At 37.5% G+C, this 23,815-nt stretch overlaps 1 protein-coding gene, 1 long non-coding RNA gene and 1 other non-coding gene across 3 annotated transcripts; all 3 read left to right on the top strand.

Annotated features, from left to right (window-relative positions):
* On the top strand, nucleotides 411-15,908 carry LOC18776806 (transcription initiation factor TFIID subunit 2). The gene is made up of 25 exons (XM_007210372.2): nucleotides 411-635; nucleotides 875-1,217; nucleotides 1,445-1,590; nucleotides 1,677-1,743; nucleotides 4,064-4,263; nucleotides 4,365-4,518; nucleotides 5,210-5,294; nucleotides 5,433-5,524; nucleotides 5,914-6,039; nucleotides 6,138-6,191; nucleotides 7,414-7,482; nucleotides 7,622-7,719; nucleotides 7,823-8,170; nucleotides 8,258-8,345; nucleotides 8,492-8,617; nucleotides 8,706-8,762; nucleotides 11,196-11,275; nucleotides 11,374-11,416; nucleotides 11,898-11,984; nucleotides 12,694-12,783; nucleotides 13,177-13,235; nucleotides 13,326-13,416; nucleotides 13,510-13,675; nucleotides 13,791-13,974; nucleotides 14,178-15,908. Exons 1-25 carry the CDS (start codon nucleotides 520-522, stop codon nucleotides 15,619-15,621), a joined length of 4,413 nt encoding a protein of 1,470 aa, XP_007210434.1. The 5' UTR covers nucleotides 411-519; the 3' UTR covers nucleotides 15,622-15,908.
* Nucleotides 2,189-2,260, top strand: TRNAF-GAA. The gene has a single exon. It is a non-coding gene; the product is annotated as a tRNA-Phe (tRNA).
* On the top strand, nucleotides 17,539-22,614 carry LOC109949111. The gene is made up of 3 exons (XR_002271591.1): nucleotides 17,539-18,006; nucleotides 20,026-20,181; nucleotides 22,408-22,614. It is a non-coding gene; the product is annotated as an uncharacterized LOC109949111 (long non-coding RNA).

A 23,815-nucleotide genomic window follows, 5' to 3' on the forward strand; every position in this document is an offset into this window, starting at 1 on the left:
AACCCGATTGGAAGCGAGCCGGCGATCGGCTCTGTGTATCGTGAGCTGGAACTTTTATGGGAGAGATGAAAGGTTCAAGGAAGTCGACGAAGGACAATTCGGAGAAAGTTTTGTTATCCGACGTTCAATCCACGGTAGATCAGTATCTTCAACACAAGGACCGGTCAAGATGAAAAGGATAGTGCTACGGTTTTTTCTACAGAAAAAAAAAAAGAAGAAGAGCATTGTTGTCCAACGGTCAACTCCAGGAAAGATCTTCCATCCACCGTAGATCAGTATTATCAAAAAGTGGACGGTCAAGATGAGAAGCATAGCGCTACGGTCGTCACCGAAGAGGTGAGAGAGTAACCTAACCAGAGAGAAGGCCGCGAGTCCGTGCCTCCGTGAGTGCGTCTATAAATAAAACCCTCGTTTCATTTTTCTCTTTCAGCGAAAACAGATTCAAGATAGAAGATACAAAGCTAGTGAGCTCGCGAGCTTGCTCTTCGATCTCTCTCTCTCGTTAGGCTCCGTACGACCATGGCGAAGCCTCGCAAGCCCAAGAATGAGGACGCCAAGCCCGACAACTCCGGGCCAGTCGTTCGTCATCAGAAGCTCTGCCTCTCCATCGACATCGATAAGCGTCGCATTTATGGGTTCGTGTCAGCCCTCACTGCCACACACATGGACAACTATTCATGGTTTTCTTGGTGTCTTTTTATCTGTTTTGAGCGAATTCAAACTTGGTGCTTTCAATATTCATGAAAGGCTTCAATTGAGTTCTTTTCTAGTTGAAATGTAACTAGGGAGCTCGAGGAACCAAAAATTGTTATAATTTTGGATGGTTAGTCTTAATGTTGCTTAATTTTGTTGTTTGTTTTTGTTGGTTTTGTAGGTACACAGAGTTGAAGATTTCCGTCCCAGAAATTGGGATTGTAGGGTTACACGCAGAAAACCTGGGGATTGAGAGTGTTTCAGTCGACGGCGAGCAGACTGAGTTTGAGTACTACCCGCATAGTAATCATAAAGATGCGGAAAGCGAGAAGAGATGGAGTTGGGTTACGTCGCCGAGCTCTGCTGCCGATGCGGCAGGTTCCACTTATATATCGGCTCTTGAGAGAGAATTGGTCCCAAATTTACTGATCAATTGTTGTAAGGCATTCAAGGCCGGAAGCGAACTGCAGGAGCAACTGGTTGTGGATAATGAGGTGCAACATTCCTCTGGGGAAGCCAAGCAGGTTATGATATATAGTTGTGATTGTGGTTTGTGAGTTTAAAATTGTTGATGTGGGTTTTCAACGTTCTGGCTTGATGTAAATGGTTAGGATGGTGAAAAAAACTTGCATATAGTTCAGTTTTTGGGTTGCCCTGCGCTTCTTTAGAATTTTCGCGGTGAGGGTTCATAGCTTCATAGATGGCGAATGTACTTTTTTATGGTTTCTCATATAGGTTGGTGTTGGTGCAGAATGTGCGGTTGGTTCGTATTGATTATTGGGTAGAGAAAGCAGAGACGGGAATTCACTTTCATGATACTGTTCTACATACTGATAACCAGATACGGCGTGCACGATGCTGGTTCCCTTGTATGGATGAAAGTTCACAGAGTTGCTGGTACTAATTGTCTATTTGTGCCCTTCTTTTGGTAGTTTTGCATATTCACAACCTTCGGTATATTCATTTGATTATTACATGTTCAGCTATGATCTGGAGTTTACTGTTGCACAAAATCTTGTGGCTGTTAGCACTGGAAGCTTACTATACCAGGTGAGATGAATGATAGAACATGTCTTTTCATGTTCAAGTGCCATCTTAATGTGTATTTGCCATGAAAAAGTGCACATGCTTTTGATGAATCAAATAACCAGTGTGCAAAGTGGAATTGCACAACAAAGGAAGTATAACAGTATAAAATCTAAATTTAATAGGTATAATCTGTGATCTGTTGGGTTGCACCTCACTAATTGATTCCAATTTTTCAAAAAATTGATTCCAACGGGTGTGTATTCTAATTTTCTTGCTGACAGCCCCTTAAAACAGTGGTTAGCAAACAATAGAGAAAGATCAGTAGAAATAGATACTTTTAATAAAAGATGTAAGGAAAATTGTCATGAAATGAAGAGAGTAATTCAGTAAATTCTTACCCCCTTTGTGTGATTTTTGGCTTGACACGATATAAACCGGGGTTCGATTCTTCATTGGTGCATTATTTGCGGGGATAGCTCAGTTGGGAGAGCGTCAGACTGAAGATCTGAGGTCGCGTGTTCAATCCACGCTCACCGCAGGCATCTATTGGATCGACACTCTGTTGAGTGGAACTTTAACATTGGTGGTTGGACAAACACTATTGTTAAGGGCAGTACATACGTAGCGTGGAAAGTTTATCTTGCTTTTGAGTGCGAAACAGGCAACCATTGCAAATGGCCGCACTTCTAGGCTGATGAGGGCTGAGTATACTGGAGTACACAGCTAGTAGTTCCTTGAAAAAGGATAAGGTGTAAATCCTGGATACCAGGAACAGTGCTTCCTTAGAAAAAAAAGGCAGTACATAGGCAATTGAGACTGTTGCCTTCCTGGATCCATGTAAATGACAAGATAGAAAAGAAACTATATTTGTTTTACGTTCCTCCACTTTAATTATCTTGATAATTTTCTTATCTAGATTTTCATATATGAACAATCCTAGTCTCTCTTTTACAATTGATATTACATGATCGTTGGTTCGCTTGTAATAAATTAGCAAATTGTAAACCAACATGTAGTTTTTTTTGTCTCTTCACACTTTATATTCTTATTTTTTAGGATTAACTACATTTTACTCCCTTCAGGTTTATGGTCATTATCGAAATGGGCTCCGAGGTTTCAATTTCATCAATATGAATCCCAACGTTTTTTTGATAAAAAGAAACTCAACGTATTAAATCTGACCCAATTACGCACTCCGTCAACTTCACCGTTTGATTTTTTGTTAACTTGGTGACATGGCAGGTAGGATAGTCACTTTTATGCTGATGTGTAAAAGAAAACAATGAAGAAAATGACAATGGTGTGTGTAATTTGATAACAATTTTACAGAAAATCAAACGGTGAAGTTGACAGAGTGCATAATTTAGTCATGTTAAAAAACGTTGGGTTTCATATTGATGAAATTGAAACCTGGGTGCCCATTTCGATAATGACCCTAACCTGCAGGGAGTAAAATGTAGTTAATCCTATTTTTTATCTAGGAACCATGAAGTTGTAACAGTCGTTTGATTCTCAATCTTTTTATGCATATAGCAAGATGACAATTAACTAATGGAAGTATCAATCGAGCTTCTCGATTGAGATGAATCGTGCCAATTTTAATAGGTCTAGTCTGCTATTTGACAACCAGCTAAAGGTCTTAGGACTCATAGTCATTTTTATGATATTTGTTTGGGGTGTTTTCCGTGGCACGAGATATTTGGTGTTCCCTCTTGGTTGGGCCAATGTGAAAGTTTTCTCATTCATGAATTTAGCAATAAATTTCTTAGGATCTGGAGTTCTGTCATATGGTAGCCTTTCTACATGAAAATTCTGCTTTTGCTGGTATGGTATGCGACAAGGATATTGATAGATTGAACCCTTATTCTATTGAAGACCACTGCCCATGTGATCCTCATGCAGATGGACTAGATACTGATACAAAAGTCTATCTTCTGGAGGGCCTGTGAAATTTGGCTTAAATTTCCAACTTGAGAATCAAGGTTTATACGTATATAATGTCTATATAGAGGGAACTGAACAATTTGTCATAGAACCAAGCATTGTGGCATAATCTTGAGTATCTATTGGATACAGTGGTAGTGTGAGATAAGTCATAATGCAAATATAGGTTGGAACAATTATGGATGTAATTGGATAATTACAATTACATCTAGGGTATTCCTTGATGCTTGGGTTATTGTTCCTATCTTGATATCAAATTAACTGACTTACATTCTGTGTGCAGTTTTTTGTTAAATAGGTGTATTTCGCCAGTCAATGACCATATCTAGTATTACTGTATCAGATGGGTGTTTAACGTTTGTTGATGTCGTAACTATGTTTTACAAATTCTTTGCAGGTTTTGAGCAAGGATGATCCTCCTCGCAAAACATATGTTTATAGATTAGATGTTCCAGTTAGTGCTCAGTGGATATCTTTGGTGGTTGCACCTTTTGAAATCCTTCCTGATCACCAACTTGGTCTAATATCTCACATGTGCTTGCCAGCTAATATGTCAAAGCTTCGGAATACTGTAGAGTTTTTTCATGGTGCATTTAGGTTTGTCTTCCTAGTCATATAACTTTGTTTAGTTTCATGATGTGTTTCTTCATGTTTTACATCATACATCATTCCCTTAATATTAAGTTTTTACTCCACAGCTGTTATAAGGATTACCTTTCGATAAACTTTCCTTTTGGGTCATACAAGCAAGTTTTTATTGAGCCTGAGATGGCAGTATCATCATTATGTTCGGGGGCCTCCATGAGCATTTTCAGTTCTCAAGTTTTGTTTGATGAGAAGATCATTGATCAGGTTTGGTTTTTCCCCATATTTCTATGAGTTCAGTTCTGGTCTGGATGAATTTCATGTATCATACATATGATGAATTGATTTCACATTGAAGCATTTGCTTGCATATAGGTCTAGCATCCATTGTGGAGGTTTGATAAATGTAACAGACAATGAATACCCGAACATAAAGCTAACTTAAGCAAGATGTATTCATACTAAGAATGCTAAAATTATAGAAAGTCTTGCTGTTCACCTCTCCACTTTTAAGACAGGGGTTAGACAACAATAAAGATACTTTTCAGATATTCTGACCACTCTATATTTAAAGTGTTTCTTTGTGGTTAAAATGCCTTTCCTCCCATTTTTCCCAATAAGATTGTGGTTTTTATCGACGATATAGCATGTTAATGATTTTAATGGATAAGCTTTTTCGTTGTAGTTTTGACATGAAAGAATAATGCATGTCTTCTTTGTTTGTCACTATTTGAAAAAATGAAGTCCTCTCTGACTCTTCCTTTGTCCTGTATTATGCTATAAGAGGTATATTCATGATAATGAAAGGATAAGCTTTTGTCATTGCAGTTTTGCCATGAGCTTCTAAAGAGTGCATGTCTTTAGTATTTTTCACTTATCAAGAAAATAAGTCTTCTATTCCTGTCACTTGCCACCTCTTTTCCTATTAAACTGATGTGTGTATAACTTTTCACAACAGACCATTGACACAAGGATTAAACTTGCGTTTGCCCTGGCAAGACAATGGTTTGGTGTCTATATCACCCCCGAGGCACCTAATGATGGTAAGCTAGTAGTGTGTGATGGCTTGTAATGCTTATTATGAATTTAGATCATTGGTACTGAATAGTTCTATTAAGTTTTTTTTTTTTTTTTGGGAAAATCCATTGGCTCTGATATGGTTGCTTAACTCATATTGTCAGAGTGGCTGCTGGATGGTCTTGCTGGGTTTTTGACAGATTTGTTTATCAAAAAATATTTGGGAAATAATGAGGCCCGCTATCGAAGATATAAGGTTTGCTTTCTCACAAGAACGTGCATGAACCACATACTTAATAGTTAATATATTGTGCTGTGCAAATAAGTGATATATATTGTAGAATGGGTAATGAGGAATCATTGAATTTAACGGATGAAGTCTTGATCATTATAGAGACTCTGATTTCTTAGCTGAGTTTGCAACCCTTGTCCTTTGGGCTTGTATCAAGGAAATCTTTTTCATGATTTCTTGTCTTCTAAAAAGTATATCTTCTACTTATCATTACTCTTTCACTCTCCTACTTCTAGTTTGTTCTGTCTTTGTCTTCCCTTGGGCAAAAGTAGGTAAAAACTATAGCGCAAGTTGCATTTTCTTATACTTGAATTCTTGTTGACAATGTTTTCCTTCCCCCTCTGGAATTCCAGGCAAATTGTGCTGTTTGCAAAGCAGATGATAGTGGTGCAACTGCCTTAAGCTCTGCTGCTTCTTGTAAGGATTTGTATGGAACTCAATGTATTGGAATATACAGCAAAATTAGGTCATGGAAATCTGTGAGTTCATGTTGAATGTTTTGTTTGTTACTATGGAATATCAATATGTTCACCTTTTCTCCGTCTTCACCTATTGACTGAGTGAACTTGTTACAAAGGTGGCAATCCTTCAAATGTTGGAAAAGCAGATGGGACCCGAGTCTTTCCGTAAAGTAAGAATCCTAGGAAATTGTTGCTCTATTATGAACCGTTCTGATAAGTAAGAAATTTAGATTGAATTGAGTTATTTTGTCGCTTTCACTGATTTCTTCTGTTTCATTGTGCTTTCTGTTAGCTGCTTTTCCATAGGTTGTTATTATTTTTTTAAATATTTGGTAAATTTGTTCAAAGCCTCTATGACTTTGTTATTGCCCCGTAGACTTGTGTTTTCTGCTGGCTGCTTTTCCTTGGTTTGTTAATTTTTTTTATTTTTAATATTTGGTAAATTTGGTCAAAAGCCTCTATGACTCCGTTATTGGCCCCTTATTCAAACCCAAGTCATAATGGCTGATTAATTTGACCAAGTCACAGCCTTTATTTGGGCTGAAAATATTTGTGCTTTGGGATGTTATATTATATAAGAGTGCTAGCTACCTTCCTTCTTACCTTCTCCTTCTGGCCTTCCCCATTCAATTTATGCCACATGTATTCCACTCACACATAATTCTATGTATTTAATGCAAAATACTAATATTTTACCTGTAAAGAGAATAAAAAGTATTTGAACACATTAAATACATAGATTTATGTGTGGGTGGAATACACGTGACATAAGGTGAATGTGAAGGGCAAGGGAAGGCAATAGGGGAAGGTAGCTAGCATTTCTCATAAAGAGGTTTCTTTGGGGCTATTGAAGTTTTCTTTCTACTTTGTTGAAACTATGGTCTCAGAATCATACCCCATTTTGGTTTCTTTCCTGTAATCCTAAAACTTGAATTTCTTGTGAGTTATCAAACATGTATCCTTATGACCATATCTGACCTACATGCTAGAGTCCATGTAATTTACTGTTTAGGAAACATTGAAAAAATATATAGTTCAGTCATGGACAGGATGTGATCTGAAGGAATGGCAGGAACTGGAGGAAGGGGATTGCGTGAGAGAGTTTTTAGTATGTTTTGTGTGGAATTATTTTATGAAAATACTTAATAGTAGGGAGTTCCTAGAACTCAATTAATGACTTTGCAAATTGAAGGGGACCAACTTTTAAGCTCTGTTTGCTTTGTACTAGTCTTTATTCAACAGAGGTTACACGATGTTAAGTTACAGTTCTCTAATCTAATTTTGTTGGTTGCGTGCAACTCATGGAGGTGTAAATATGAATTGATCATAGTTGTTAAATTCTTGCCAGCTGATACCGTACGGTTTGTGGTTTTGTTCTCCTCTGGTGCACAGATTTTGCAGACAATAGTTTTGAGGGCTCAAGATAAGACCCGTCCTTTGAGATCCCTGAGTACGAAGGAGGTATGAACATCTATTTTGACATATTGTTGGACTAAATTTTTTGGCCGAAATGGCTTCTGTTTATTATGCGAAGGTTATTTCAGTTATAGAGAGTTCATTAACTTTTCTCTAGTCTTATACCATATCTTGTGTCGTGCAGTTTAGGCATTTTGCTAATAAGGTTGGTAATCTTGAGCGTCCATTTCTTAAAGAATTTTTTCCTCGATGGGTAGAATTGTGTGGTTGCCCAGTCTTGAGGTATCGTGCATCTGCTACATGTTACTCCTTTTGTTCGTGCTGGATCTCTTTTACAGATTCAGTAACTAATATGCTGTTCTTTCATTGGCACTAAAATTGAAAGGATGGGCTTCTCCTATAACAAGAGGAAGAATATGGTTGAATTGGCAGTTTTACGTGGGTGCACAGGCTTGTCGGATTCAAGTGCCTCTGTTGTTAATGCAAATCCAGAATCTGAAAAGCGAGACGGTGACAATGGATGGCCTGGAATGATGAGTATCAGGGCTCATGAACTTGATGGTACATTTGATCATCCAGTTCTGCCAATGGCTGGAGAAGTATGGCAGCTGCTGGAAATACAATGTCATTCAAAGCTTGCTGCTAGACGCTTTCAAAAGCCTAAAAAGGGTTCAAAACTAGATGGGGCTGATGATAATGGGGATGGTGCTCCGGCTCTAGATATGCGTTCCAGGTATAACATTAAATGCGGTTTGACAGTTTATTCTTGGATGAATGTCTATTTGGTATTTCCAGCGTGTTGAAAATTTTCTTTTGGTAGTATGGAATCACCGTTGTTGTGGATGAGGGCAGACCCAGAAATGGAATATCTTGCTGAAATTCATTTCAATCAACCTGTACAAATGTGGGTAAGAATGAGATTATGGTCATTCTATATGCTTTCATGGAGTTTTTAATACATGGGTTATTTACTGCTTTTACTAATGGATTTTCTCTCTGCTATGGTAAATAAGTTCTGTCCTTGACTATTTTTAATGTTGGTATGCCATATCAGATTAATCAGTTGGAGAAGGACAAAGATGTTGTTGCTCAGGCACAAGCAATTGCAACACTGGAGTCCTTACCGCAGCTTCCCTTTTCTGTTGTTAATGCTCTCAATAATTTCCTCATTGACTCCAAGGTTTTAGTCACTTTCAGAGTTATACTTGTTGCGGAATTATGTGTATCGAGGAGTGTAAATTTCTGAAGTTTTATTCTTTGGTTTCAAGGCCTTCTGGAGAGTTCGAATTGAGGCCGCATTTGCATTGGCAAATACAGCATCTGAGGTAATATTATTATCATTTGTGTTAAAACTGTTATGCATTTTTTATTTTTATAAAATAGAAACATTTTTATTCAAATGAAAGGATCAAAACAAGAGCATTTAGATCACAGATAAAAAGAAAACACTAGCCGGAGAAACAAACACAAGGCCACTCAACACAGAACTAAACAACCAAACATAAACAACCCCTTAAGGTACTACAGCCAGCAGATTACGCATAATTGTAGGATAGGATATAAAGCAGGGGAAGTAGATGCCCAAAGGGCAGCCCAAAACTTCACTCTATCCCATAACTCTACCACTCCCACTCCCTTATAATCCTCGAAGATTCTCCTGTTACGTTCCAGCCATAGGTTCCAAACCACCCAGAGAATTTTAGCTTTCTTTCCCCTTCCCAAGGCATCAAATCTGATGGAAAAAAGTTCAAAGCAGCCTTCTGGTATTACCCACACTGTGTTAACTTCCTTCAGTAACGTCTCTCACAACTTTAGAGAGAAAGGGCAGTGAAGAAGGAGATGGTCCACGTTCTCCCCTGCCATATTACATAAAACACACCAGTGAGGACTCAGGCACAAATAGGGGCAGCGTCTCTGTAGTGTATCACCTGTATTTAGTTTTCCCAACACCGCTTGCCACACAAAGATCTTAACTTTCGGAGGAGTCTTGGCCTTCCAAATTTGAGTGTACGGAGAGAAGACCTCCCCCTCACCACTATTCTGAATATGAGAACAAAAAGAATGACATGAGAATAGACCGGATGGATCAAGCTTCCATCTTCTCTTATCCAATCTGGAAGTGATCAACCTCACACCCTCCAATAAATCCAACAGTCTAGCTGCCTCCTCTATCTCCAGTTCATTGAGATTCCTCCTGAAACCAAATTCCCAGCTGATAGGGAACCCATCCGAGTCCGTAAAGGAGGAAATATTGTGGTTTTGCTTGCTGGACAAATTGAAAAGCCTTGGAAACACCTCTTTCAAAATTCCGCCCTGACTCCAGTCGTCCTCCCAAAATCTGACCCTAACTCCACAACCTACCTCGAAAACACAGCCTTGAAGAAACAAATTATAGCCACTAGAAATGTCTCTCCAAGGGTTGCGACAAGTTCCCCGAATCGCAGGTTTAGCATCCCACCCATTTGTATCCATTCCATAAATACTTCTGATCACTTTATGCCAAAGAGCATGAGGTTCGATAGGAAACCTCCACAGCCATTTGGCCCGCAACGCCGTACTTCTAGCCCTCAATGAACCCACCCCTAACCCTCCACAGAATTTTGCCTTACCCACAACCTCCCAACTCACAGCGTGGTTTTTTTTCCCATCCAAACCTTCCCACAAGAAGTCCCTCATAAGCTTCTCAATTCTATTGGCTACTCCGATGGGAATCCTGAAAAGGGACATGTAGTAAATCGGAATACTACACAACACTGCCTGAATCATTGTGAGTCTTCCCCCTTTGGATAAGCAGGCTCTCTTTCATTTTTTGTAATCTATTCTCCACTTTTTCCACAACGGGATCCCAGAACCTAATCGCCCTTGGGTTCCCGCCTAGGGGAAGACCCAAATACGACATAGGCCAAGCCCCCACATCGCATCCCCAAGCCCCTGCCAGCTCATTCAACAGCCCATCGTCAAGATTAATGCCAACTAGAGAACATTTCGATTTGTTAATTTTCATACCCGACACAAAACAGAACAGTTCCAGAATCTGAAGGAGATTATTCCAGTACTCTTCATTATCCTCTATGAAAAAAATGGTATCATTGGCGAACTGAAGGTGGGATACCTCGACCCTCTCATGCCCTGAAAAAAGTCCGTGAAACTGATCAGCAGCTTGTGCTATCTCCATAATTCTGCTTAACAAATCTATCACCAAAGTGAACAGGAGAAGAATAGATATTCAGAAGAAACTGTTATGCATTATAGTGTTATCTATTATGCTTGGAGTCTGTGATTTACTTGAGTTGTGATCTTCATTGTTAAAATCTTGAAATAGGTTCGTGTAAATATCTAACCTTTACTTTTAGTTATTTGTATCTAGTGTTCTTCACAGATTTACTTTTTTTTTTTTAGTTCTTAACAGAGAAACACTATCTGATACTTTCTAGTGAGGTGATTCAGCAACCTTCATAATCTAGAGTACTGCTAATTCTTTTTTATTCATCACATTGCTTGTTTAAAATCTAATTGAACTTCTAGTTCTTCTATCACCTATAATTGCAAATTTTGTTTGGTTATAATAATCGGGTTTCCTTAACAATGAAAAATCAAGAGTATCTTATGGAAGGGTATTTCAAATTGAGTCCTTGAATCGGTGGTCTTGGTATTTTTTCAACCCTAGCTTGTACAGTCGGATTGGAATGCTCTATTCATTGTTTATTTCTGTATCTTGAGATGCCAATTTTTGCTATTGACATCTGGTTGTCTTGCAGGATACCGATTGGGCTGGTCTACTCCATTTAGTGAAATTTTATAAAAGTCGAAGGTTTGATGCAAACATTGGACTCCCCAAGTACGTTCTTTGTAAATGTGTAGTTTGGACTTCAAATGGTGGAGAGTTTACTTCAAAAATACCAATTGACAAAGTTTGTTTCTTGTTATTATTTCCAGGCCAAATGACTTTCATGATATTTCTGAGTACTTTGTTCTTGAGGTAATGCAACGAGGTAGGATATGTAATAAGTTGTTTGTGATGTGTCATTGTTGGTAGCCATTCCTATAGTTAACACAAAACACTTTTGTATCACCTGTTTCAAAGAATTAGCAATAAAATGAATCAGTTGGTAGCCATTCCTTTAGTTAGCACAACACACTAAAGCAATTTCATTTTATGTGCCTTTATGACCCATCAACATAGATACATCACATCGACGTATATGTTTTTGTTTTCTGACATAGACGTACAGTACTGCTACTGTATACATGTTAGTTCTGAATTAGCCGTCCAGAACACTCATTCAACAAGTGTCATTTATGTATTTGACATTGGAAGCTATGAATTGGATACATGCTATTTCTATCATCATCATTATTGATAGTAATGTATGTCTCCTCTCAAGGACCATCTGGAAGAAGTATGTGTTCTGTAAAGTTCCTGATCTAATAATGTAGCTCTTTTTTTCTCTAACTTGCAGGTCATTCCACATGCTATAGCTATGGTCAGAGCTGCTGACAAGAAAAGCCCAAGAGAGGCTGTGGAGTTTGTTTTACAACTTTTGAAGGTAGTTATTGTCTTGGCCATTTCTCATATAGCATGAACAAAAAATTGATGGTCATAACGGTTGGCTATGGTCAGTAAAATACCATTTTTGTTGTCATTCGAATCCAAATTAGGGTTGATTGGGTACAACCATACAATAATTTGAATGGAACCAAACTGTGAAACAAAACAGTTACTTGGCTAAACCTTTTGACCTACACCCATGCAGAGGGCTAGAAATTTCAGTATGGAAACTGGAGACTTGGTGTCTCTCTCTCTCTCTCTCTCTCTCTCTCTCTCACCTAAAACCTAGCCCCCAATATGCTTGGAACAATTTTCTCTCATCAAAGTTCTTGAATTCTTTTGGAATTGCCTTAGAGAAATAGTCCACCTTAGAAGCCCATATTACCAATCCGATTGAGTTGGCCAAGGAAAAAAAAGGAGATCCGTATTGGACAGGATAAGATTTTGGAGTTATGTACTGCAAGGGGAAAAGAAAGTCTCTAAGTTTTGAAAGAGCACATCATAGATTCCTAGATTTGGGTCCTACAGAAATGATTTTCTAAACTTGAGAACACAGTCCTTTGTCTTGCTTCTTCTGTGCCATGCATGACCATTGTTTGTCAGTAGACAATCTGGATTCTATATTTTATTTTATTTGAACTACCCCCAGTGCCGCACTCTCCGAACATCAATTTTTTTATGGTTTGCTTTGTCTTCAATTGTCACAGTACAATGACAACAATGGGAACCCTTACTCTGATGTCTTCTGGCTTGCTGCACTAATTGAGTCTGTTGGAGAACTTGAATTTGGGCAACAGGTTTGTTTTATATGATAATGCTCAGTGATTCTGTTGAAGCTACCATGTGTGTCAGTGTTATCTTTCATGATGAACAGTGTTCTGGTTTACCTTACAAGCATGCAGGACAAGATTATACAATATGCACATGTTTTGGTGGACTACATTATAAATGTGCACTTCTGTATTGGTATTGGACTAGATTAGGGCATAACCTCTGAAACAAAACATGCCATGCAATATTTGATATGGGTCCCACATGTAATAATCCTTAAATTTTCAAATATGAAATTTACAATACTGTGAAAAAGATAATTATGCCCTTGGTGCATGCTGCATCACATTTTCCTTCTATGCCCTATATTCTATTTAAGGATCTTACTGTGCTCTGGTGTTATCTTTACTCCGTGGCAGAGTATTCTCTTTTTATCATCTCTTCTGAAGCGCATTGATCGGATTTTGCAATTTGACAGGTGCATTAACTCATTTCACGATGAATACAGTGGATTATATCAAATAATAACTATAATTGATTTCATGTCTTTGGAAATGGCATGTACCAGGTTGATGCCTAGCTACAATGGTATCTTGTCAGTCAGCTGTATTAGGTCCCTGACACAGATTGCGTTAAAACTGTTGGGCTTTGTTCCTCTGGTGAATAATTTCTCACCTGTTCATTGCTGTTCAAATTTCTTGTATTTATATGTAGTGTTTGGGACTTCATGTAGTACTTGGGACTTGCTGCAGGATCGCGTATTTGAACTTGTAAAACCTTTTCGGGATAGCAAGGCAATATGGCAAGTTCGGGTTGAAGCAAGCAGAGCACTCCTTGATCTTGAGTTCCACTGCAAAGGCATTGACGCGGCATTGGAACTGTTTATCAAATATTTAGATGAAGAGACATCCTTCAGAGGTTCTTGTCAATACTTTCAGTTGAAAAACTGTCTTTCTAGGCCCTTTTTTACCCTCAAGAATATATTTATTCCAGGTGTGTGTTTCCATCATTCTATTATATTCCTTGATTGCAGGGCAGGTGAAATTGGCTGTGCATGCTATGAGATTATGCCAGATTAGAGGTGGATCTGATTTTAATGACAACATTAGGAGCCAAACTCTTGTGGATTTGCTTTGCCTACTTGAAGGCCGGATGGCTTTTAATAATATCTTTCTTCGTCATCACTTATTCTGCATCCTACAAATCCTTGCAGGAAGGTGAGCTCCTGTTTCCCCTATTTATTGTTTTTAACTGTTTTACATATAATAAACGTTTACACTTTGGTTGTGATGACTTACCAAGATGAAAAACATTATTTGGTTTTTTTTCTTTTTCTATATATGGAGTTCATTTGTTTATTAAAAACTGATATTTGCGAATGCTTTTTATTAATTGTATTTGAACCGTGCTCCATTTTCAGGGCCCCAACACTATATGGAGTACCCAGAGATCATAAACCATTTCATCTAGGGGCTGCGGAAAGCTTCCACGAGCAGAAAAACATCTTTGCTACTTTCATTCCAGAAAGTAAATTTTTGGAACCACCTTCTGAAGCCCCAAACCATTCCCATGATGATTTGACTGTCCTTGAAACTTCCAGAGATGGACTGCCTGCTCCAGAAATTTCCATGAATGGGTTATCAGTTCCAGCTCCAGAAACTTCCAAGGATGGGTTTGCCTTTCCAGGAGCTTCTAAAGATGATTTGGGTGTTCCCAAACCTACAAATGATGGTTTAGATGCTCCAGAACCCTCCAGTGGTGGTTTGGGTGATCCACAGCCTTCCAGTGTTTGTTGGGTTGCTCCAGAACCTTCCAGTGGTGGTTTGGTTGCTCCAGAACCTTCCGGTGGTGGTTTGGTTGCTCCCGAACCTTCCATTGGTAGTTTTGGTGCAACGGAACCTTCAATTGGTAGTTTTGGTGCTCCAGAACCTTCCAAGGATGGCTTAGTGGTTTCAGAACCTTTCAAGGATGGCTTGGCAGTTCTTGAACCTTTCAAGGAAGCAGATACCATTTCCAACAGCCATAAACGGAAGCTGCCGGTTGTTAAGATCAGGGTCAAAAGATCTGCTACTACTAGTAGAGCAGAAGAATGTGATAATCAAACTGCTGAGAGGTCACAAGGTGGGCATCTTGAAACTGATCATGGGCCAAGCAGTTCAGTATCTGTGGATGCGCCTCACAGAAATTTTCCAGAGACTGTGAGCCATAGCAATCAAAATGTTGAGGAAGTTAATTCTTGGCATGATCTTGGATCCCGGATGACTGCCAGCATTGGTAGTGCAAAACTTGCGAGTGACGGTGATGATATAGGAAAGGAATTGCAGTGCACTGCTGATTCGAGCAAAGTTTCTGCACTGCCTCAGCCTGAAGATCCATCACCTAGGTATATCCAGGATAACCAAGATGCAGATGTCCAAAAGTATGCAAGTCTCCAAGCTCTTTCAGTTCCTAGGAATGATGTTAACGGTGGTTCATTTGGCATGGTGGATTCTCTTCCTCGTGGGAAAGAAAAGGAGAAAAAGAAAGACAAGGAAAAGAAACGAAAGCGGGACAAGGGGCACCGAGATGATCCCGAGTATCTGGAGCGGAAGCGCTTAAAGAAGGAGAACAAACAGAAGCAGAAGGAATTGGCAAAGTTGTTGAATGAGACCGGAAAAGTATCTTCCGCGGACTTACCACACAGTAGGAAAGAGATACTTGGTATAAAGCCGGCAAATGTGCAACTCAAACCAGCTGAGCCCAGTGGATCTAACAAATTAGTGATCACAGGGGTCGAAGCCACCAGGCCTGAGGCATCAGAAGGTACTTCTGCTACTCCCAGGTTTCGTATTAAAACAAAAATCCGAACACAGAGCAAACCGTAATGAATGTTTTGTACCCTTGTCACAAATTGAACGAGGGTTGCTACTCGGAAATATAAATTTTGGATTGTGTTTAGGTGTATAGTGATATTGTGAGAGACAGAAGCAGACACTACAGAATATTAGTTTATAAATGCTTTTGTGTTTGCTCATTGTTAGGCCCGACTGTTTGGTGCGAGCATAACAATCGCCATTCGCCAGTGCCAAAAATACCGCTTTTTGTTTTTTCTTTGTCAACCTTTGAATTTTTGTGAAGCTGAACATTTAAAGCAACCGTGGATTTTAACAAATGGCCTACATATTTTTTATTAAAAATTTTCAAGCTGTCGATTGTGTTACACTGGCAATGTATTTTTATTTATTTTTAATACAAGCAATGCTCTAAATTACGAGAGGAGGGGGTTTTTCACACACACATACATACTACTAAGCCACTGGTGTGCAAATCAAATCCTTCTTCAAACTCCTCTGTTGGTAATGTATTTTAAAATTTACGAGAATTTCATTTCAACTTGGGAAAATGGGACATTTTAAAATTTGACTTTTAGTGTTGTCTTGGGTTGGGATAAAGCTTTGGGTTTGTAGACGGGAAGAGTAGGGTTGTGCAGCCAAAAAATGGATCGCACTATGACTCGGTGATAGCTGGGCTGAGGATGCTATTCTGTTCTAATGTCGATCTCTCACTCAATGATCTTATTAAAAAGGGTGAAAGAAGTAAAATGTGAAAAAAAGAAAAGGGCCCCCACCCCACCCACTTCCACGGCCCCTAAAAGATCCATGGATTGCGTGCGTTGCCTCAATGGCTACGATTGGCTCCTTGAACCATGACCACTCACAGGCCATAGGCCACCCACAGGCCATAGGCCACCCACAGGCCATAGGCCACATGCATGCATCCTCCTAGGCTAGGTAAAGTTTGATGATTGTAATTTGTAAGCTTTTGTACGTGCAATAAAAAAGTAATTCAGCTATAGCAAGCTGGACCATTTTCAATTATCGTTTTATGTCTTGAAATTGAAAGATAACGAGAAGAAATAAATTAGGGTACAGTAAATAATATGAATGTTAAGGCCGTGTGAGGTTATGGGTTTGAATTCCTTCTCTCTCAGTATGATTTGTATTTATATAAAAATAAAAATAAAAGGTGGAAACAAATGATTTATACTAAAAGGGAAATTCAAACACTAGCTACCAATTGCTTGCTTTCTACTTTCGTTCTATATATATTCCCACCAAACAAGAAACGGTCGGTCAATTTTTACTGCAAAAGCAAAATTGCACTGGTCCATCGTCACCAGGTGAAGTTGTGGTTAGGCAGAGGCCACATTTGCATATTCAGGAGCAGGCAAATATCATACATACATTATATACAAGAAAGAAACTGCACTAAAGAAAAAAAGAAAGACGATAGATATAATTTTTTCTTCTTTTATTTTCTTTTGTGGATTTTGTCATCATCACCAAATCAACAGTCCACATGAGGGAGACTTGAACATGATGAATTGTGTGTCTGTTCCATTTCCATATATAATTATAAATAAATAAGAAGAGCAATGCAATGCAAGACAGTAGGGGCCCTCTCCTCCCCCCGTAGCCGTACGAACGAAACACATACATAGTTTACTTCTTATATCTATCTACTCTGCAAATAGAACACGCAAAGAGACCGAAAGGACCATCAATGAATTAATATATTTAAAGGCTCTCTCTCTGTGTCAGTGTCACTATTGGGTACCGACCTTTACGTTGGTAATAATTATACAAACCCATTTAAATAAATATTTAATAACATTGCTTTGGTGCTCTAAAATCTAAAATCTAAAATCTAAAATCTAAAATCTAAAGTCTAAAGTCTAAAGTCTATAAATAGAGAGAGATAGGCCTGCAGTTGTGATTCGGAAATCCAACAATAACTACAACTGCTACAGGGAGGGTGATGAGAAGGTGAGGGTAAGGGTGAGGGTGAGGCTAGCTAGCTTTAACATTTATTGGTGAATCTTCCTTTCCCAGATTTGTAGCGGTGGGTTGGGTTTCCTTTCCCCTCAATCTTTCTTTCTTGACGTATATATATATAAATTATATCTTGTCCTTTGTGTGGACGGGGGAAGGAAGCTGGTGCCTGATGGAAGCATAGCTGCCTTGATTAGCTCTACCTGCTCCAAATGATTACTGTGCTCTCCTTCCTTCATCCTTTAGGCTTACTGTACTTCAAATTTCAGCTTTCAACTTTCAACTTTCATCAAGATAAAAAAGGATTGCAATGCAACCTCTTTGGGCTTGGCCTGGCGTTGCTTTGCTTTACGCAGTTAGCTAGGCGGCTACAACCATTTCCAAGTTCCTATATTTATATATCTTCACTTCACTTGCGGATATCATATCAGCCATCAGGTGAGTTCATGTTCAACTAGTTTAATCAATAATTCCACACCGTTTAAGTATTTGATTACCTCTAACAATGTTCTGTCTTGCTCAATTTTCTTTTCACTGTACGTGTATTGGTTTGGATTTGGTTTCATGAATCATGCTTGATTAATATTGTCTTAGGAATTGATGTCGATTATATATCAAAGTAAGGAGAGAGAGAGAGAGAGAGAGAGAGAGAGACTCCTATACTATATATATCATACACGCTATCAATTGTTTTAGATTTATTATATATGAATTATGTTGGAACAAGAAAGATGCCATTATATATATTCTATCACTTCTGTCAAAGCAAATCACTTCTGTCAAAGCAACATGCCATTATATACATATATACTCAATGGTTACTGATGAAAACTTCATGAAACTCTGGTCTGCAATGCATGCACATGATTCTGTTATACATGTGATCGAATTTGAGGATAATTTCATGTAAATAATGGCCTCTCTAGGATTTTATTGGCTCAGTGTCAAAACAACAATAGGGTCTTCTATAAAATATCTTCAACGAAAGTATTATAAAAAGAACCCAACATAATGATAGCAAATTTACAAGTAAAACTCTCATCACCATCTGTTTTTTTTAATACTATAAAGGATTATTAATATTAACCAAATAATTCAGTGGGAACATAAGTCCAAATCTTGATGATTATCAAATTACTAATTATCATTAAGCAATAAAAAATAGTAACATATGAAAAAAAGTATCAATGAAATCATAGGATAGTATCATCACGTTATCTCGTAATACTCTCATCCAAAATTTACCACGTGTTATATTATTATAAATAAAAAAAATAAACATACAGTTTATGGTTTTAAGGGATCTATTGAACCCTTTATGGTCTTGCAAGGCCAAGAAGTCTAAAATCTTCTTATAGATTTCCATGGAAGACAGTTGGGGTGGGGCGTTGTCGTTCATGGTGGTGATTGCTTGGCTTTTTTCTTCTTCTTAGTTTTCTAATTTTAAAGATAAAAATACGAGTTCCAATTCAGCTGATAAAAACTTAGACATATAGCAAATTTTGAATGGGAGTATCACGAGGTGACATGATCATTCTATAATTTTGTCCAAATAAGGATGTGTTAATTAAGAAATGTGAAATAGAAAGTTTGAATTGACATGATCACAAAAACCTTTAGCCCCTAATCTCTGCAAATCCTCGATCGTCTCAACTGAAATAATATGATTGTTTGTTACTTCAGTGAGACTTCTCCAACTTCTATATATATATTGGAGCTCCCTTTTAAATTTGTATCTGAAAAACCTACATATGTAGATAGCTACTGTTAATATGGTACGTACTGTGCATCATGCTGCTAATATCTACGGAAAGAATATCCAGTGCTGCCATTAAGATTAGCTGTAACTGATAGAAAAATGCAGTCTTGAACCAAGAGAATAGTTTCCAATTAAAAAATAGTGAACAGAACCCCCCACCCCCCCAAAAAAAATGAGAGTAAATTTTGGCTGATTTGAATGTAAAGTCCTTATTTTGATGAATTTTTGCTCTCGGATTCTGAGCTCGTTCAAGTTTGTGTTAGGTTCCTTCCTAGTTAACTCTGTTATCTTTGTGGTTTCTACGAATTTACACTCCAATATTTCTTGTCTCAAACGCAGAACATACGCCATCTGATTTTTCTTCTGTTAGATTGAACCAAAATTTTGAAAAAAACATACAGTTGATTTGGAGCCTTTGTACAACTCATACATTCTTAAATTGGAAATTTTACTTTCGAAGCTAAATCCTTGATGACAAAAGCAAATTCCTATTTTTGTTGTAAATGAATTACATTTATATGAGAAGATGATGATGCTAGGCTATATCTCCTCCTGAACATCAAATGTAGCCAATCAATACGAAATGATAGGAAGAAATATGCTAATTAAGAATAAGGATATTGTTGCTTGGATTTCAAGAATTGTTTGCTACACCAGTACTGATGTTTACTCAAGTCGTCATTTTCCTATATGTTCAGATTTGGTTATTCTACTTCAAGATTTGGTTATTTTCAACTATGTTTACTTAAGGCCACATAGCTATAAGCTTTAAGCTAGCTATAGGTTGGTTTCTTCAATACAATGCTGCTATGGATGGCATGGCAAGGCTCAGCTTATGAAGATACTTAATTAAGGTACATTTTCCTTCCTTTTTTTAATCCCCTGTTTTAAGATTTAAACTTCTAGGATCATGTAATTATCACCTCCCACTGCCACAAATAGTAAATGTACAGAAAAATGGGGTTTAGGTCAGGTTAATAACACCTCCCATAATAGTCAACAGATTTGAAGCAACAACTTCCCATAAATAGTCAACAGATTTAAAGCAACAACTCCCACAAAAGGAAGCAACAAGCTCCATTATTGGCACACCTTTTCTGCTTTGCCATATTTGAGCATTTTTTCTCTGTCCTAAAATCCTCAAACGATGCTTCTAGCTGTGTTCTTCTCTGGGATATATATTTGTTTCCGTATTCTTTAGAAGGGTGGTTTGTTGAAAACATATATGTTACTACTTAGAGAAAACAAGTGCTGAAACATTCAAGATTGGGCTTGCTCATGAGATTAACTGAGCTAATTGAATTTGATGACAGATGAACTAGGTTGGGCTTGCTCATTAGATTAACTGAACTAATTGATCATTAGTCCATTCCAACAACATTCTGGTGTACATGACCCAATGTGAAAGCTTATCCAATCTTTTCTTTCTACTTCACTAGCTACTTTATGTTCCTTCTCAACTTTTTTGTTTTCATTGTGGGCAACTTTCTGAAGGAGTTGTGGATAATATTTTACCCAAAAAAAAAAAAAAAAAAAGGAGTTGTGGATAATACCTCTTTTTTTATTTCTTTTTTTAAGTACATGTTAGAGTATTTACAATGGACTCCCTAAAGTACTTCATTAATTAAAATTTTAGGTGGAATTGAGAAAACTCACTTACAACCATGCTCCCTATCCAGCTCCTAAAATAGGGAGATTTCTAGGAGCCTCTAAATTTGAAAAGAGAGAAGGAACTCTTAGTGACTCCCTATAATTAAATGCTTATATATTTAATATTATTTTAAGTATTTATTTAATGCAAACTATTTTTTATTGTTGCTTTTGTGTCTACACTTTATTCAAAAATTGAATTAAAAATTATTAAAAACGTTTATGTCTTTTTAAACTAGAGAGTATGATTGGAGTTAAATTTATAGAAAGCTCCTAAAATATCATGTTAGTTAACATTAGAAGATAGTTAGGGCTAATCACGTTTCAAGATTGGGTGGACGGCCAGCAGTGGTGCAATTATTTCTTGCACTATAGCTAGCTAATAATGGTTTAGACCAACCCAGAAGGAGTGTCATTTCTCAGATGCGCAGGGGTACTTTCTTCACCAGATTGGGTGTTTCCCACTTCTCCAATTGATCCAACCACTCAATGACAAACTGTTATCCCATCACCAATGGGGTGTTACCAGGTGTAATTTGCTCATTCTTTCTAGGGTTTCTCAGGTACAGCAGTCATGATTTTCCTAGGGTTTCTCAGAGAGTAGGTCAACTTTTTCTTCTCATCTCTCTCCCACAGATTTTGGGACAGGAAATTCCTGAATAATAATTTATGGTTTCTTTTTTACTTTCTTTTTGGGTGTTGGTGGGGGATAATCTCATCGTGGTTTTGTAGATCTTAGTTTTTCTTACATTTTGTTTCTTCTCTCTGCTTCAACTTCCAAGAGAGAGAGCACGAAAGGTAAGTTCATGCTCAAGATAGTAGTTTCCATGAACAAATTTCAAGATCATTAATCTTTGGGTTTCTCTGGTATACTTGTTTCATGTATAAGTTAAATTGGAAAGACGATCTTTCAACTCCTTTCTAGGGTTTTGGTTTGCCTCTTTCCACATTTAAAGCAAAAACAAAAAAGTAGATGTTGATGGAAGAGGTCTTGAGGCTGGAGCAATACTAATTGCTATGAACAGCTTCTGTACCTTGACTTCCATTATTATATCTCTTTCTCTTATAATCTCTTTCTGAAATATACAAGATCCGGATTTGTGTGGCTTCGATCTATTCACCATGTTTTGTTTTGATACGTTTCTTTTTGTGGTCCTGCGCCTGCCTGTCTGCCTTTGTTTTGATATTTAAGAGGGCTCAATCAGATCTAGTCAAGGTTGCAGGGTTGGGGTAACCTGCAGGAACTGGTCGCAAGGGCACCTGTACCTAAACAATAGAAAAGTAAAAGTAGGAATCAAAATTTAAGTTTCAGTACTACATGACTTTTGTTTCGTACCAATTACACATATATTTATGGGAACTGAATATACCTTTTTTTTTTCCTTCTTATAAATGAAATTAAAATATTCGATATATATGTGTATGTGTAGGTCTCTGCTTTGGTTGAAGAAAAATGAAAATGAACCCGAGGATCTAGGGTGTGATATTTCTGGGATGTGCAGCAGGTACAATCGCACAATTACAATACGATAATGTTGCGAACAAAAGAAAATTGCAGTTGATTGCAACTTTTCAGTTATGAGTGACCAAGACACTCTGATGCAAATTATTAGAGCACACTTACCTATTTGGAAAAAAGAAAAAGGTTTGTAATTAGCCAGTTTTTAGCCAGGTTCATGTCATCTTCATCATGAAAGATAAAAAAAAAATCACTTATATTGTGTCTTTTTCTTATCGCTCAGTTTGATAAGTTCAATAATGAGTGAGAAAGAGACCGTGAGAATAAAAATAAAAATATTCATTCAATGTCTGAGGACAAAAACGGAGATGGAAGAACTTAATCAACTGAGTTATATCTCACTATCTAAAAAAATATAGAATTAGACAACAACAATAATGATAGCAAAAAGAAGACGATAATTCACGTGTCGCCTTGTTAACCCTTTCTTTGTTTTTCGGTTTCACTACATGATATATCATCCACACCATTTCCTTTTTAGAAATTTTAACAGAAGACGAACGTTAAAATCCAGATGGGACGGCTATTCTTTCTTTAACCAATGAACCACCTTTTCTTCCTGGGACGACACCATCATGTCCTGTAAAAGTAAATGGGAATAATTGAACGGGGGAAGAGAAAGAAAGAAAAAAACAAATTTCGTTTTTAAAAATGGATTAATTATGTATTGTATACATTGCATTTACTAATGGTGTCTTGTTTGATCGAATAATCAGAGATTTGATTTTGAGTAAGCTGGTACATGATGGTGCCAAATATGATTGAAATCGATTTCTTCTGATAAATTCAAATGGTATAATTTTTTTAGCAAAAAGGAGTAAGGGACAAGAGCAGCAACTAGGACGGAGGCCACCCTATCGCAATCCACACCGATCGGGAACAATATGCTTATGGGAGCCAACAATTTCATATGTTGCCGTCATATCATTCTTACATAAAATTCAAGCCGCAATCTTATTCCATAATATCCATACTCTTTTGGAAACGAGGAGGTGAGTTGAATCTATGCAATTATAAGTTAGGGATGTTTCTTTCTCTATTTCAATATTGGGCTTCATTTGATAGTAAAATTACTTGGTCCATATGATACGAATCCTACTAATGCGAAAAAATGTATACGAATTTAATTATAAGGAACGTAACGAACTTATTTTTGAGGATCTTTATAGAGTCTCTCGGTCTAAATTAGTGTCTATTTAGCTTTTCTTGTTAGGTGTGGCTCGTCCCATGTACCGAATTTTTATAAACAAAAAAAGCTACATAGGCAAAACTACAAGCAAACAAGCAAGTCACATCAAAACTTTAGTTACCTAAAATCT

The sequence above is a fragment of the Prunus persica genome, chromosome G5 (genome assembly GCF_000346465.2).
Source record: "Prunus persica cultivar Lovell chromosome G5, Prunus_persica_NCBIv2, whole genome shotgun sequence".
NCBI classification, from domain to species: domain Eukaryota; kingdom Viridiplantae; phylum Streptophyta; class Magnoliopsida; order Rosales; family Rosaceae; genus Prunus; species Prunus persica.